At 48.4% G+C, this 15025-nt stretch overlaps 1 protein-coding gene across 2 annotated transcripts in view; it reads right to left on the bottom strand.

The window, feature by feature from the left end:
• SPEF2 (sperm flagellar 2) overlaps positions 1-15025 on the bottom strand; it is a 736330-nt gene that overhangs the window by 557045 nt on the left and 164260 nt on the right. For both annotated transcript variants that reach the window (XM_069220893.1, XM_069220901.1), the window contains exon 11: positions 1887-2106. In XM_069220893.1, coding sequence (XP_069076994.1) covers positions 1887-2106 — 220 coding nt within the window. The remainder of the gene's footprint in view (positions 1-1886; positions 2107-15025) is intronic.

Genomic DNA, 15025 nt, shown 5'->3' with positions numbered 1-15025 from the left:
TTCTGGGTGGAGGTGCTTCACACCTCTCCCCCCGCAAGAACTGTAACACTTGGCAATAAGCATCAAAGGCTCAGGCCTCCATTTACAGTACCCCAGGGCACTCTAGCTAGAGGAGATGCCTGCTCCCCGGATGAAGCCCTACTTTTGGCGGCAAGTCCAGCACAAAAATTAGGTAAAAAGGAAAGAGAGACCACTCCAGCTAGGACCACAGGTAAGGGGTCCAGAGCTGAAGTAACCCCCCTGCAGAATCTTTCATCTTGGTTTCGAGGACAGGGACCAGTAGGGTTAGGAGTGTGCCTCCAAAGGGAGTGGGCACAGGAAGGGTGTAGCCACCCTCAGGGACAGGAGCCATTGGCTACTGCCCTCTGACTCCTGTAACACTCCTAAATCTAGGATTTAAGGGCTCACCTGAACCTAGCTCACCAGATTCCTGGCGATCGTAGGAAGAAACGAAGAAAGAAGCTAGAATAAGGACTGCTAAAAGCTGACCCCAGCACAGAAGACTCCAGACACCAACTGACTGGGCCCCAGCCCTACCTGTCTGTCTGCAGCTTCAGAAGCGAAAGGCGATGCATTCTGTAGGACCAGCAACCTCCCAAAACCCCCAGAGGACTGCCTGCTCACCAGGGGACCAAGAACGCCCAAGTACAGTGGCCCTGTCCACAAGAAACTCCATGAAAGGACTCCATAACCGCCTCGGATCCGCGAGTCCTGCCCACTCTGCACCAGACTCCCATGTCCTGTGTCCAGAGTAGGTCCCCAGGCGATTCTGACTTTGTGTCCACCCTGGGCTGACCCCTCCTGGCCAACACTATGACACCTGCAGCCTAAATCCAAAGTACCCCCAAGAACACAAGCAAACTGGATGAAGATACCCGATGCCCAAAGGTACCCCTGCACTCGCAGCCCCCTGGCTTTGGTGAATCTGACCACTGGTCCAGCAATGTTCAGTAGGCAGGCCTCCTCCTTGTCCAGCCTGTCGTGTCCCGGGACCTACCACCCGGACCCAGTCTGCAGTATCTTGGTGACCCCTGGTGTCCCCCTATTGAAAAGCATTGGGAGACCAACGCTTTGTTTGCACCCGGCTGCCCCTGTGCCACTGAGGGTGTGTGTTTAGTGCTAACCTGTGACCCTTCCAGTGGTTGCCTAAATCCCCCAGGTCTGCCCTCCGAAGACGCGGGTACTTACCTGCAGGCAGATCTCTTCTAAGCAACCCCCTGTCCACATAAAATTCCATTGTAAACCCGATGCTAACTTTGATCTCTACACCCAGCCGGCCTGTGTTGCTGGGGCTGCACTTTTAGGGTCAGCCTAAACCTTGACCAGTGGACATCCTAAAACCCCAAAACTGGAATTGTAAGTTGTGTACTTACTTGTTGTCTATTCTAATACTTTTCTCACCCTAGAACTCTATGGACTCCTATGGAAAATTGCACTGTGTCACCTTCTGAAATATAAATTTTCTACTTACTTGTAAACTGCTTTATCTGATAATACCAAACAAAGTACATTTCATACATGTGCTTGATACCTACTTGCAACTGAACTTACCTGCAACAAAATTCTTCTGGTTCTAGTAATAAAGTAACAAAATCTATTTTTGCTATAAAAAAATAATTGGCCTGGAGTTAGTCATTGAGTGTGTGCCTAATTTATTGACTATGTGTTTACAACAAATGCTTTGAACTACCCTCTGATAAGCCTAACTGCTCGACCACACTACCACAAAAAAGAGCTTTAGTATTATCTACTTTAGCCTCTGTGAAGCCTCTGGGGAACCGCTGGACTCTGTGCACTCATTTTGATCTAGTATATACAGAGCTTTGTAAGGATAGAAGCTAATAGATTTTATGGCTGCAAAAAATAAATAAGGAATCAAACAATACCTTTTTCCAAGTATTTCAGGCAGGAGCTTTTCCCAGACAACACTTTCCCCAAGATACATCCCTTGAAAGGGACCGGAGGGAACACGGGTGGTGGAGCAATAGGTTCAGGTGGGTTAATAATTTCCATTATCCTACGAATCACATAGCCCAAAATATTGTTGTTGGTTGCATGGCTTTTCACACTCACATCTTCAAAAGGGATCCACTCCCCTGTCATAGTCTACGAAAAATGAAAACATGAAGAGAATATTTAAGCAGCATGTTCTAATGTAATAATCGTTCATGTGAAAAACAGAACTTATATGGTGCAAAGTACATGTGACAATATTTGTTTTGTTGAATATCCTTTATTTTCATGTGCATAAAGTACAAAAAAGTATATATAAACAAGTTGTACTATATTGTGCAGCTAAATCAGCTGTTACCATGCATTGATAACCAAATTACAAAAAAAGATGATCCCATAGCACACACAATAAAGAGAGTCCTTCAAGAGCATGCACCAATACAATTAGCAGATATCTTGCTAATATAGTAAAACTTTCTATGCACATGATGCATATGCAACTCTTAAAGGTCTGCACTACTTAACCGTGCACAGGGGTACTACTCAAGAAAAATCTCCAGGTCCAGACTGACATCTGGGAGATATTCTAAAGTAAGGAATCTGCAACTAGTTATTGTCTCTACCAGATGAGGGTTTACTGAAGATAACTTGTCCATCTGATAGAGACATCTAGTTGCAGATTCCTTACCTTAAAATAGATACCCAGGCAATATCATCCCCAGAGGTGGGATGCCAACTAAGATCATACAAGAAAGTCCTGCAGGACCGAAACTGCCCAAAGTGCCCGTCCCTACAGACCTGACTGTCTAGGCAGTAGTGTTTAGTAAACATGTGCAGAGACGCCCATGTTGCCACCTGACAGAGGTCAAGGACTAGAGCCCCGCGTGCTAATGCAGAGGTTGCAGCTTTAGCTCTGGTAGAATGAGCATGCAAACCCTCAGAGGGTTGCTTCCTAGCCAGTGTGTAGCACATTTTAATGAAGAGTATGACCCATTGGGAGATGGTTCTCTTCTGCACTGCCCAACCTTTATTTGCACCCAGATAACTGACAATGAGCTGATCATCCACCCGGAACTCTTTTGTACGATCAAGGTAGAACTCTGTTAGAAAGGGGGGTCTTTGGTTGGCAGTCGGGTTACCCCCTGTCCAAGCAAGGACCCTCACTGTAGTCAGGGTAAAAGAGAATCACCCTCAGCTAACCCCTGCTTACCCCATTGGTAGCTTGGCACGAGCAGTAGGCTTAACTTCAGAGTGCTAGGTGTAAAGAATTTGTACCAACACACACAGAAAATTTATGAAAAAACTACAAAAATGACACAACACAGGTTTAGAAAAATAGAAAATATTTATCTAAACAAAACAAAACCAAAACGACAAAAATCCACAATACACAAGTCAAGTTATCAATTAAAAAGCAAAAAGAGTCTTTATGTAGTTTAAAACACACACTAACACTGTTAGCGTGAAAATTTAACTTAGGTGCGTAAAAAATAACTCCGCACAGACGAGTGTGTGTCAAAAAGGGCTTGCGATGCGTCGATTTCACTCACGAGTGAGACCTTGCGTCGTTTCTCCTTTCGTCAGGTCGGGGCGCATCGTTTCTGCTCTCCGCAGGAGAGCGATGCGTCGATCCGGTCAGCGCTCTCGGGTCCGGGCAGGCCTTGCGTTGTATTTTACACGCCCAGCGGTGCTTGCATTGGAAATCCAGATGCACGATGATCCGAAATCCACGCAGCGCGGGTTGTGCTCTCCCAGCCTCCGTCAGCAATGCTGCGTGTCATTTCTCCAGCTCCGTGCGTCGATTCTTCAATTCGTTGATTTTTAGCCGCGGAGCCGGCGGCGCCTCGTTTCTTCAGCCGTAGATTGGAGTTGCGGCGATCTTTTCCCCGCATGGCGCTCTGTGCGTGGATTTCCTCCTTTTAGGCTGCCAGCTTCTCCTTTCAGGGTCCCAGGAACTGGATGGGCACCACAGGGCAGAGTAGGAGTCTCTCCAGAGACTCCAGGTGCTGGCAGAGAGAAGTCTTTGATGTCCCTGAGACTTCAAACAACAGGAGGCAAGCTCTAAGTCAAGCCCTTGGAGAGTTCTTCTCAAGATGGAAGGCACACAAAGTCCAGTCTTTGCCCTCTTACTCTGGCAGAAGCAGCAACTGCAGGATAGCTCCACAAAGCACAGTCACAGGCAGGGCAGCTCTTCTTCCTCAGCTCTTCTCCAGGCAGAGGTTCCTCTTGGTTTCCAGAAGTGTTCTAAAGTCTGTGGTTTTGAGTGCCCTTCTTATACCCATTTTCTCCTTCGAAGTAGGCCTACTTCAAAGTAAAGTCTCTTTTAAATGTGAAATCCTGCCTTGCCCAGGCCAGGCCACAGACACTCACTGGGGGGTTGGAGACTGCATTGTGTGAGGGCAGGCACAGCCCTTTCAGGTGTGAGTGACCACTGCTCCCCTCCCTCCTTGCACAGATGGCTCGTCAGGAAATGCAGACTACACCCCAGCTCCCTTTGTGTCACTGTCTAGTGTGAGGTGCAACCAGCTCAACTGTCAAACTGACCCAGACAGGGAATCCACAAACAGGCAGAGTCCCAGAAATGGTATAAGCAAGAAAATGCTCACTTTCTAAAAGTGGCATTTTCAAACACACAATCTTAAAATCAACTTTACTAAAAAAAATATTTTTAAGTTGTGAGCTCAGAGACCCCAAACTCCACATGTCCATCCACTCCCATAGGGAATCTACATTTCAATCAGATTTAAGGTAGCCCCGTGTTAACCTATGAGAGGGACAGGCCTTGCAACAGTGAAAAACGAATTTAGCAATATTTCACTGTCAGGACAGATAAAACACATTACTTTGGCCCTCATTCGGACCTTGGCGGGCGGCGGAGGCCGCCCGCCAAAGTCCCGCCGTCAAAATACCGTACCGCGGTCGCAAGACCGCGGCGGGTATTTTGACTTTTCCCCTGGGCTGACGGGCGGCCGCCGAAAGGCCGCCCGCCAGCCCAGGGGAAAACGACCTTCCCACCATGAAGCCGGCTCGTAATCGAGCCGGCGGAGTGGGAAGGTGCGACGGGTGCTACTGCACCCGTCGCGTATTTCACTGTCTGCTATGCAGACAGTGAAATACTAGCGGGCCCTCTTACGGGGGCCCCTGCAGTGCCCATGCCATTGGCATGGGCAATGCAGGGGCCCCCAGGGGCCCCGCGACACCCCCTACCGCCATCCTGTTCCTGGCGGGCGAACCGCCAGGAACAGGATGGCGGTAGGGGGTGTCAGAATCCCCCATGGCGGCGCAGCGAGCTGCGCCGCCATGGGGGATTCAAATGGGCAACGGAAAACCGGCGGGAGACCGCCGGTTTTCCAGTTCTGACCGCGGCCAAAGCGCCGCGGTCAGAATGCCCAAGGGAGCACCGCCGGCCTGTCGGCGGTGCTCCCGCCCCCGTTGGCCCTGGCGGTGCAACACCGCCAGGGTCATAATGAGGGCCTATATGTCCTACCTTAACCATACACTGCACCCTACCCTGGGGGCTGCCTAGGGCCTACCTTGGGGGTGTCTTACATGTAAGAAAGGGGAAGGTTTAGGCCTGGCAAGTGGGTACACTTGACAAGTCGAATTTACAGTTAAAACTGCACACACAGACACTGCAGTGGCAGGTCTGAGATATGATTACAGAGCTACTTATGTGGGTGGCACAACCAGTGCTGCAGGCCCACTAGTAGCATTTGATTTACAGGCCATGGCACCTCTAGTGCACTTTACTAGGGACTTACCAGTAAATCAAATATGCCACTCATGGCTAAACCAATCAACAATATAATTTACACAGAGAGCATAAGCACTTTAGCCCTGGTCAGCAGTGGTAAAGTGCTCAGAGTTCAAAAGCCAACAGCAACAGGTCAGAAACAATAGGAGGCAGGAGGCAAAAAGATTGGTGATGACCCTGCATAAGCAAAAAAGTCCAACAAACGCCAACATTATTTTGGGGTCCAGGCAACATAGTCTCTCCTCTTCCTTAGAAGGATGTCGGGGTGCATAAAAAGTAGATAAAGTGATGGATTCACCTACATTAAAGGGCGTGACCACTTTTGGCAAAAATGAAGCCACACTTTATCAGGATAGATGGAAAGGTAGGGTGGCTTGGATGACAATGCCTGCAGGCAGAGGTAACGGCTACATGGAAGGCTGTTTTTAATGTCAGAAGCCTGAAAGGATACTTGTGAGGAGGCCCAAAAGGAGTGCACATTAGGAATGTCAGAACCAAATTAAAATCCCATTGGGGCATAATGAATGGGGATGGAGTAAGGTCTTTTAGGAACCTAGAAACAATAGGAAACTTAAACAAAGAAGGTTATTCAGGCAACCTCAAAAAATGAAGAAATAGCAGATAAATAACATTTGAGAGTGCCCAAAGCAGAGCCCCACTGGGCCACAGAAAGGATAAACATAGGACCTCAGAAAAAGGGGCATAAAGAGGGTCAGACTTGACTGTGCACCATGCCATAACTTTTTTTCAACGGAAGGCATATACCATTTTGGTGGAGGCATGCCTGGCTGCCAAGGGAACATTACAGACTCTGGGAAAATGTCTAAAGCTGTCAACTGCTGCTGCTTAATCTCTATGCAAGAAGGCAGAGACTGGATATATTTGGGTAAAGAATCCTACCCTGCTGATGTGACAGAAGATCCTCCCAAATGGGCAGTATGTTTGGAGGATTGATCGCCATGCTCAATAGCTAAGGATAGCAGACTCTTCATGCCCAGTCCAAAGCCACAAGGATCACTTAGGCCCGGTTGTTCTTGATCTTCCTAAGAACTCTGGGCAGAAGTGGTCTGGGCAGAAAGGTGTACAGGAGGGCTGAATTCCACTCGAGACAAAAAGTGTTGCAGAGCGAGTGCTGGTTCAGAAACTCACATGCACAATACTGCTAACACTGCACGTTCTCTGCGGAGGCAAACAGATCTAACCAATGCTCTTCCCACTTCTGAATGATACCTTGCCCCACGTCCAGATGGAGAAGGCATTCGTGATCGACTAAGAATTGTTGAGTTCACCTGCTCTGACAAGAGCCAACAGATGTTGAACCATCAGGGAAATGCCTTGATGATGCAGCCATCTCCAGAGTTGAAGAGCCTCTTGACAAAGAGTCCATTGTCCCCACTCCGTCCTGCTTACTGCAGTACCACATGGTGGTGGTGTTGTCGTGAACACCTGTACCACCTTCCCCTTGAGAGAGTGTAGAATTGCTTTCAATGCCAGCCTGATGGCCTAGATATGATATGGAGTTCGTACTCGGCCGGAGAACCCAGGAGTGACGCATCTCTCACTACTGTTAGATTTGGTGGGGGAAGAGAGAAAGATCTGCCTCTGACCGAATCTCAGTTCGTTAACCACCAGTGCAAATCTTGTGCAGTTCCCTCTGAGATCTGGACCATGTCGGAGAGATTTTCCTGATGCTATGCCCACTGCAGAGCCTGCATATGCAATCTGCCACGTGTCACCAACAGGATGCAAGAGGCCATGAGGCCGAGCAGTCTCAGAGTTATTCTCATTGCAATCCAGGGTAGAGGTTGAAACATCGGTATCATAGCCTGAAAATGCTGGATTCGCTTCTCAGGAAGATAAGCCAGAACCTGCACTGTGTCCATAGCAGCTCCAATGAAAGGAAGCGTCTGAGAGGGAGTCAGGTGTGACTTTGGCACATTTATTGTGAACCCCAGATAATGCAGCAGGTCTGCCATAGTCTGGAGGTGGGAGATGACAGTCTGGGGCAAGCCCGCCTTCAACAGCCAGTCATTGAGGTAGGGGAAGACTGACATTCCTGACCTGCACAGATGAGCTGTGACCACCACCATCATCTTGGTGAACACCTGAAGGGTGCTGGTAAGGCCAAAGGGGATCACGATAAACTGAAAGTGCTCGTGGCCCACCATGAACCACAAGTAACGGCTGTGGGCAGGCAGGACGAGAATATGGAAATAAGCATACTGCAAGTCCAACACTACCATCCAGTCTCCTGGGTTGAGAGCAGATAAAACCTGAGCCAGAATGAGCATTTTGAACTTCTCCTTCTTGAGAAAGAGAATTAGGCACCAGAAGGAAGCAGGAAGAGCTATCACAACCTACTTCTGGCACAGGGACCCTCTCTATGGCTCCCTTGGCCAAGAGAGCCATAACGTTCTCTTGGAAAAGTACCAAGTGATCCTCCATCATTCGATCGTAGGATGGTGGCATGGATGGAAGGGCAGACTTAAAGGGGAGGAAGTAGCCCATTCAGACTATCTGCAAAACCCACCTGTCCGATGTGATGGACTGCCTTCAGAGCAGGTGACGACAGATCCTGTTTCCGACTGGTCCCTGGTGGTGAAGTGACAGACTGGTAATGTTTGGAAGAAGCTGCATGACTGGCCAGCCCGCTGGCTCCCTGATCCATGCTAATGGATCGCACGTGCCCGGACACGCAGATGCTGGGCAGCAACCGTGCCACTAGCAGCGAAAGGGGCGAAAAGCAGACTGAGGAGGACGAGGGGCCACTGCTGGGGCCCAAGGACCTGGCCTTAGCACGAGAATCTTTGAAGCGTTCATGAGCCAAGTCTGCTTTCTCTCTGAAGAGATGGGTGCCATAAAAGGGCATGTCCATAGTGTTAGCTTGGACATCCCCCGAAAAGCCAGGTGCCCTCACCTAGGCGTAGCGCCTCAAGGCCACTGTCAAAGCAACTGCTCTGCCCAGTAAGTCGATCATGTCAAGCCCACATCAGGTCGAGAACGTTGCTGTGTCTCTCCCATCAGCAACTGCTTGGGAAAATATAGCACAGGCCTCCTCCAGTACCTGTGACAACACTTGTGCAATTGCATCCTACAGCATGTGGGAATAATGGCCTAAAAGGCATGAGGTGCTCATCAACTGCAATGGCAAGCTAGCAGAAGAAAACATCTTCTTCCCAAGTGTGCCCAGCATCTAGGATTCCCTATCGGGGGTGTGAAAGAGCCCCCCCCCCCTTGAAGTAGAGGCTTGGATAACCAAGCTGTCAGGGGTAGGGTGTTGCGTGAGGAACCCTGGGTCATCCAGTGCAGAGAGATGGCGGTGAGCAATTGTCCTGTTCACAGGAGCCCATGTGTTGAGTTTAGATCCGGTACCCAGAAGGACATCCATGTGGGCTTCATTTAAGGGAAGCAGGGGTTCAGTGGATGAAGCCCCAGGCTGAAAGACCTCTGTCAGGAGGTTAGTCCTGACTGTCAATAAAGGCAGCTCAAGGTCCAGGACCACAAGCTGCTCTCCTCACCACCACTGAATATGAAGTTCCCTCCTCCGTAGCCATAGTAGGGAGAGAGAGCATGCCAGTATCTGGGGATGTATCCAGTGCATTGGCTTCACCCAGGTCCATACACTGGGATCTTGCAACTGGTATCCTAAGGGGCCCAGCTATCCCTCCCCTTACTCACTGTAGCCTAGCCCATAGTAATACAGTTCAAGGTCCGATATAGGTGGCAAGGCCCCTACCGGCGCTGGAGTCTGCGTCATACGATGCCCATCTTGCTCCATGTCGGCGTTGGCAATGAGGAAGGGGGGCAGGGCCTGGAGTGTCGATGTCAGAACCGGTGCTGGGGAAGGTCATATTGAATGAATCCTTGGGTGCCCCTTGAAGCCAAAGCTGCTGCTGCGGAACACGGAGGGGCCCCTTTTGACTCCGCGGGGCCAGAAGGCACGTCAGTGGAGTCGGAATGCCCAAAAACAAGGTGCATGGCCTCATAAAATTCACTAAGTTGGCCAGGGGGTCTCTCTGGCTTCCAGAAACCCAGGGAAGTGCAAAGTCAGCCCAGAAGCAGGCTCTGCAGATGCAGGCCTCGATCCACAATACTGCTGCTCCCATGTCTCGTCGGTCGACAGACAAGGTGAGGTCGAAGAACGTTTCGGCTTCTGTGACTTCTTCTTATGCCTCAACTTACCAGAATGTCCCCAGGGCTTGGAGTGGGATGAAGAAGATGAGAGGCTCCGAGACTTTTTTCTCGGACAAGATCGGGACTTACCTGCAGCCGAGTGCAGAGCTGCCTTCGGCTTTAGTCCAAAGGCTTTGAGGGATTGGTCCACTTACTCAAAGCCTTCGGTTTAATGGTCCAGCACTCAGAGCACTTTGGGTCATGGTCACACTCCAGACACCACTGGCACATAAGGTGCATGTTAGACCTGACAGCCTTAGGGTGGTCATCCCCCAACTTCTTGCCTGCCGCCCTCCATTTTTCTGACCCTGTTTTTGATAGTTTTAGGACTTTCTGTACTTTACCACTGCTGTCCAGTGCTAAAGTGCATATGCTCTCTCATCTAAACATTGTAACATTGGTTTCTATCAAATTGGCGTTATTTATTTTTACCTGGAAGTCCCTAGTAAAGTGCACTGCATGTGCCCAGGGTCTGTAAATTAAATGCTACCAGTGGGTTGCAGCATTGATTGTGCCACCTACATTAGTAGCCCTTTAACCATGTCTTAGGTCTGCCATTGCAAGGCCGGTGTGTGTAGTTTCATTGCAACTTCGACTTGGCATTTAAAATTACTTGCCAAGCCTTAAACTCCCCTTTTCTACATATACGTCACTTCTAAGGTAGGCCCTAGGCGACCCACAGAGAAGGGTGCTATGTAGGTTAAAGGCAGGACATGTACTTGTGTGTTTTACATGTTCTGGTAGTGAAAAACTCATACATTTGTTTTCCACTACTGTGAGGCCTGCTCTTCTCATAGACTAGCATTAGAACTGCCCTCATATACTTTTGAGTGGTAGATTCTGATCTGGAAGTGTTGAGTATTGCCAGAATGGTGACAGAAAATCCTGCTTACTGGTAAAGTTGGACTTAATATTGTTAGAAATGCCACTTTTAGAAAGTAGCCATTTCTCTGCATTTACTGCCATCTACAGCCTGTCTCCAAACCATGCCTGATCTGTGCTGTTTGACAGCTCCCCTGTGCATTCCACCCAGACAGCCATAAACACAGAACACTCAGTCACATCTGCATTCATCTCCATGCTGAATGGGTATCTTTGGACAAGAAGGGTGGATAGGCTGTCTCTTACATTTCAAAGTCCAATGGCCTGCCCTCACACAAAGGATAATCCCCATAGGGATCCTGGCAGACAGGATGGAGCTGAAAGGGGAACCTTTGCACTTCAAAACCACTCTTTGAAGTTTCCCTCACTTCAAAGGCATTTTTGGGTATATAAACTGGGTCTCTGACCCCATCAAAGCGGACACTTCTGGACCTACACCTGGACTCTGTCAGAGAGACTGCCTGCCTGTCCAAACGACTCATATGGACTGTTTTGCTGAAGGACAGCTTTCCTGTATGTTGCCCTGCTGCCTGGTGCTCCTGATTCTGCTGAAAGGACTCTGCCTTCTTTCTAAAGTGCTCTCCAAGGAGTTGGATTGAGCCTCCCTCCTGTGGTCCACTTACTCAAAGCCTTCGGTTTAATGGTCCAGCACTCAGAGCACTTTGGGTCATGGTCACACTCCAGACACCACTGGCACATAAGGTGCATGTTAGACCTGACAGCCTTAGGGTGGTCATCCCCCAACTTCTTGCCTGCCGCCCTCCATTTTTCTGACCCTGTTTTTGATAGTTTTAGGACTTTCTGTACTTTACCACTGCTGTCCAGTGCTAAAGTGCATATGCTCTCTCATCTAAACATTGTAACATTGGTTTCTATCAAATTGGCGTTATTTATTTTTACCTGGAAGTCCCTAGTAAAGTGCACTGCATGTGCCCAGGGTCTGTAAATTAAATGCTACCAGTGGGTTGCAGCATTGATTGTGCCACCTACATTAGTAGCCCTTTAACCATGTCTTAGGTCTGCCATTGCAAGGCCGGTGTGTGTAGTTTCATTGCAACTTCGACTTGGCATTTAAAATTACTTGCCAAGCCTTAAACTCCCCTTTTCTACGTATACGTCACTTCTAAGGTAGGCCCTAGGCGACCCACAGAGAAGGGTGCTATGTAGGTTAAAGGCAGGACATGTACTTATGTGTTTTACATGTTCTGGTAGTGAAAAACTCATACATTTGTTTTCCACTACTGTGAGGCCTGCTCTTCTCATAGACTAGCATTAGAACTGCCCTCATATACTTTTGAGTGGTAGATTCTGATCTGGAAGTGTTGAGTATTGCCAGAATGGTGACAGAAAATCCTGCTTACTGGTAAAGTTGGACTTAATATTGTTAGAAATGCCACTTTTAGAAAGTAGCCATTTCTCTGCATTTACTGCCATCTACAGCCTGTCTCCAAACCATGCCTGATCTGTGCTGTTTGACAGCTCCCCTGTGCATTCCACCCAGACAGCCATAAACACAGAACACTCAGTCACATCTGCATTCATCTCCATGCTGAATGGGTATCTTTGGACAAGAAGGGTGGATAGGCTGTCTCTTACATTTCAAAGTCCAATGGCCTGCCCTCACACAAAGGATAATCCCCATAGGGATCCTGGCAGACAGGATGGAGCTGAAAGGGGAACCTTTGCACTTCAAAACCACTCTTTGAAGTTTCCCTCACTTCAAAGGCATTTTTGGGTATATAAACTGGGTCTCTGACCCCATCAAAGCGGACACTTCTGGACCTACACCTGGACTCTGTCAGAGAGACTGCCTGCCTGTCCAAACGACTCATATGGACTGTTTTGCTGAAGGACAGCTTTCCTGTATGTTGCCCTGCTGCCTGGTGCTCCTGATTCTGCTGAAAGGACTTTGCCTTCTTTCTAAAGTGCTCTCCAAGGAGTTGGATTGAGCCTCCCTCCTGTTTCTAAAGGCATAGGACCAACAAATACTTCACCTCTTCAAGAAAATCCTCATGCGTCGAAACATCAATGCAAAGTCTGCATCGCCGACTGGAACAACACAGCACCAACTTCGCAACGGGAAATTCGACGCAGCCTGCCTTGCGACGGAAAAATAGACGTATCGCCTACCGGATTGATGCAGCACCTGCTCCTCCTACCAGCATGTCAAGGATTTTCAACGTATTGTCCCTGGGCATCAAAATATCCCCGCATTGCAGTGAGGAACCAAGACTGTGCTCCTGAAAAATGACACGACACATCGTCTGTACCGCGCTGGAAAATCTGAAGCAACACCTTATTTTGCCACGCATCGCCTCCTCTGCGGCCTCTATGCATTGTTATTTTTGATGCATCCCAGGTACTGTTTGTTAAAAAGAAACAACTATTGATTTCCAAGGATTGAGACACTTTTAAACCTTTTAAAAGTGATATTACAGATTGGGCTTATTGGATTTTTGTTGTTTTTACCTTATTTTATTCAGTTAAGTATTATCTATTTTTCTAAACTTGTGTGATGTAGTGTTGTGGTGTTTTCACTGTGTTACTGTATGATGTATTGCACAAATACTTTACATATTGCCTTCTAAGGTAAGTCTGCCTGCTCTGTGCCAGGCTACAGGACAGTGAGCACTGAATAATTTAGGTTGTGCTGTGACTTATCCTAACTGGGATTGTGGTCCCTACTTGGACAAGGGTGCATACTTCTGCCAACTAGAAACCCAATTTCTAACACTGGTGATCAGTGGTGAGGATAGGACTTGTGTTTGTGCAGTGCCATACAATAGCTACGTGTACACTACCTACCCACAGTTAAAGATCAATTTGATTTGTTTTCTTTTTGCTACCCTTTCCCTGCTTGACATTTTCTAATCAATCCTATAAACATGTCTCTGGCTGGGTCAGCAAGTGGAGCTGAGGAGTTTGACCTGGCCAAACTGGAGGGATACACTCTTAGCCAGCTGAAGGGCTTTTGTAAGGGGGTGAAGGTACCTACCCTTGGAGCCTCCAAGAAGGAGGAGTACCAAAAGACGCTGAGGGCCTGGGCAGAAGCCTGCTCACAAGAGCATGATGAGTTGGGGAAGCAAGTGGATGGCTTTCCAGAGGAACTGCCAACAGCAGTGGGGGATGACACCCTGATATGTTCCCCCTGCAATACCAGGGAGCCGCGCCTCAAGTCACGGCCCGACCGCAGAGGAAAGGAGAGAGCCTTAGCTGAGAAGAAACTTATCTTGGCTCATGAACTGAATCTGAAAGAGCTGGAGCTCAAAGCTAGGCAGCCTGAACCCGGGAGTGATGGTGGCAGCCTATGTACAGTACCTGATGGAGACAAGAAGGTTTATTTACTCAAGGATTTGGTGCCCAGTTATGTGGTGGGAGATGACATTGACAAGTGTTTTATTGCTTATGAAGTTGCACTGAGGGCACACGGAGTTCCTGAAGAGCACTGGTTTGTGGAAACACGTGCCTACACTTGGGAGGGACACACTTCTAACATTAAAGGTTGGGGACCAGAACAAGTATACTCCCATGAAAACCATTTTAATAGCCAAATTTGGACAGACCCCTGGAAAATATCACCAAAGATTCAGGGACAGTAGCAACCAAACCTGGGTAAACGTCATTGATTTTTCCAGTAAGGTAGTGAATGGCTGGGTATGGGACGCAAAGTCAGTGATTAAGTTGGGTTGTACAATTTAATTCTGAGAGAGCATATGCTAAGTATTTGCTTTACAGAGTTGCACCACCACCTAGTTGTCAGTAAGCTGACTGATCCTCGGAAGCTTGCTGAGGAGGCGGACATCTGGGCTAGCACCAGAGTATCTAAAAAGATATCTGGGGTGGGGGGTTCCACAAAGGTGGTCAGGGTTCCCAACAGAAGAAAGAGAGGGGAGAAAATCTTAAAAATAAGGAGTCCTCTAAAGGTGCCCAAAATAATGCTAAAGGGAATAGTGGTAACCAGTCCCAGTCTGATCCTAAGAGGAAGGGGTCCTTTGATCATAAGACAGGAAGGTTTGTACATCAATGTGCAGAGTGCTCCAAGTATGGTCACTCTAAGGGCGACTCAAAAAATCCAAAGAGGGCACAGCCCCCCACTGGTGGGCAAATACCTGGGTTGGTTAGTGTAGCGCTTGGGGAGGAGGTAGACCCAGTTAGTTTTGGGGAACAGGCAGAGGTAACCCTAGTGTCACTGGGGGATGCGAAAATAGAGCCAAAAGTCCACATGCCTGCCATTACTTCTAAGTATAGGCAGTGGGTCACCAT

The sequence above is a fragment of the Pleurodeles waltl genome, chromosome 1_1 (assembly GCF_031143425.1).
Source record: "Pleurodeles waltl isolate 20211129_DDA chromosome 1_1, aPleWal1.hap1.20221129, whole genome shotgun sequence".
Lineage (NCBI taxonomy): Eukaryota > Metazoa > Chordata > Amphibia > Caudata > Salamandridae > Pleurodeles > Pleurodeles waltl.
This window is presented reverse-complemented; position numbering and strand designations above follow the sequence as displayed.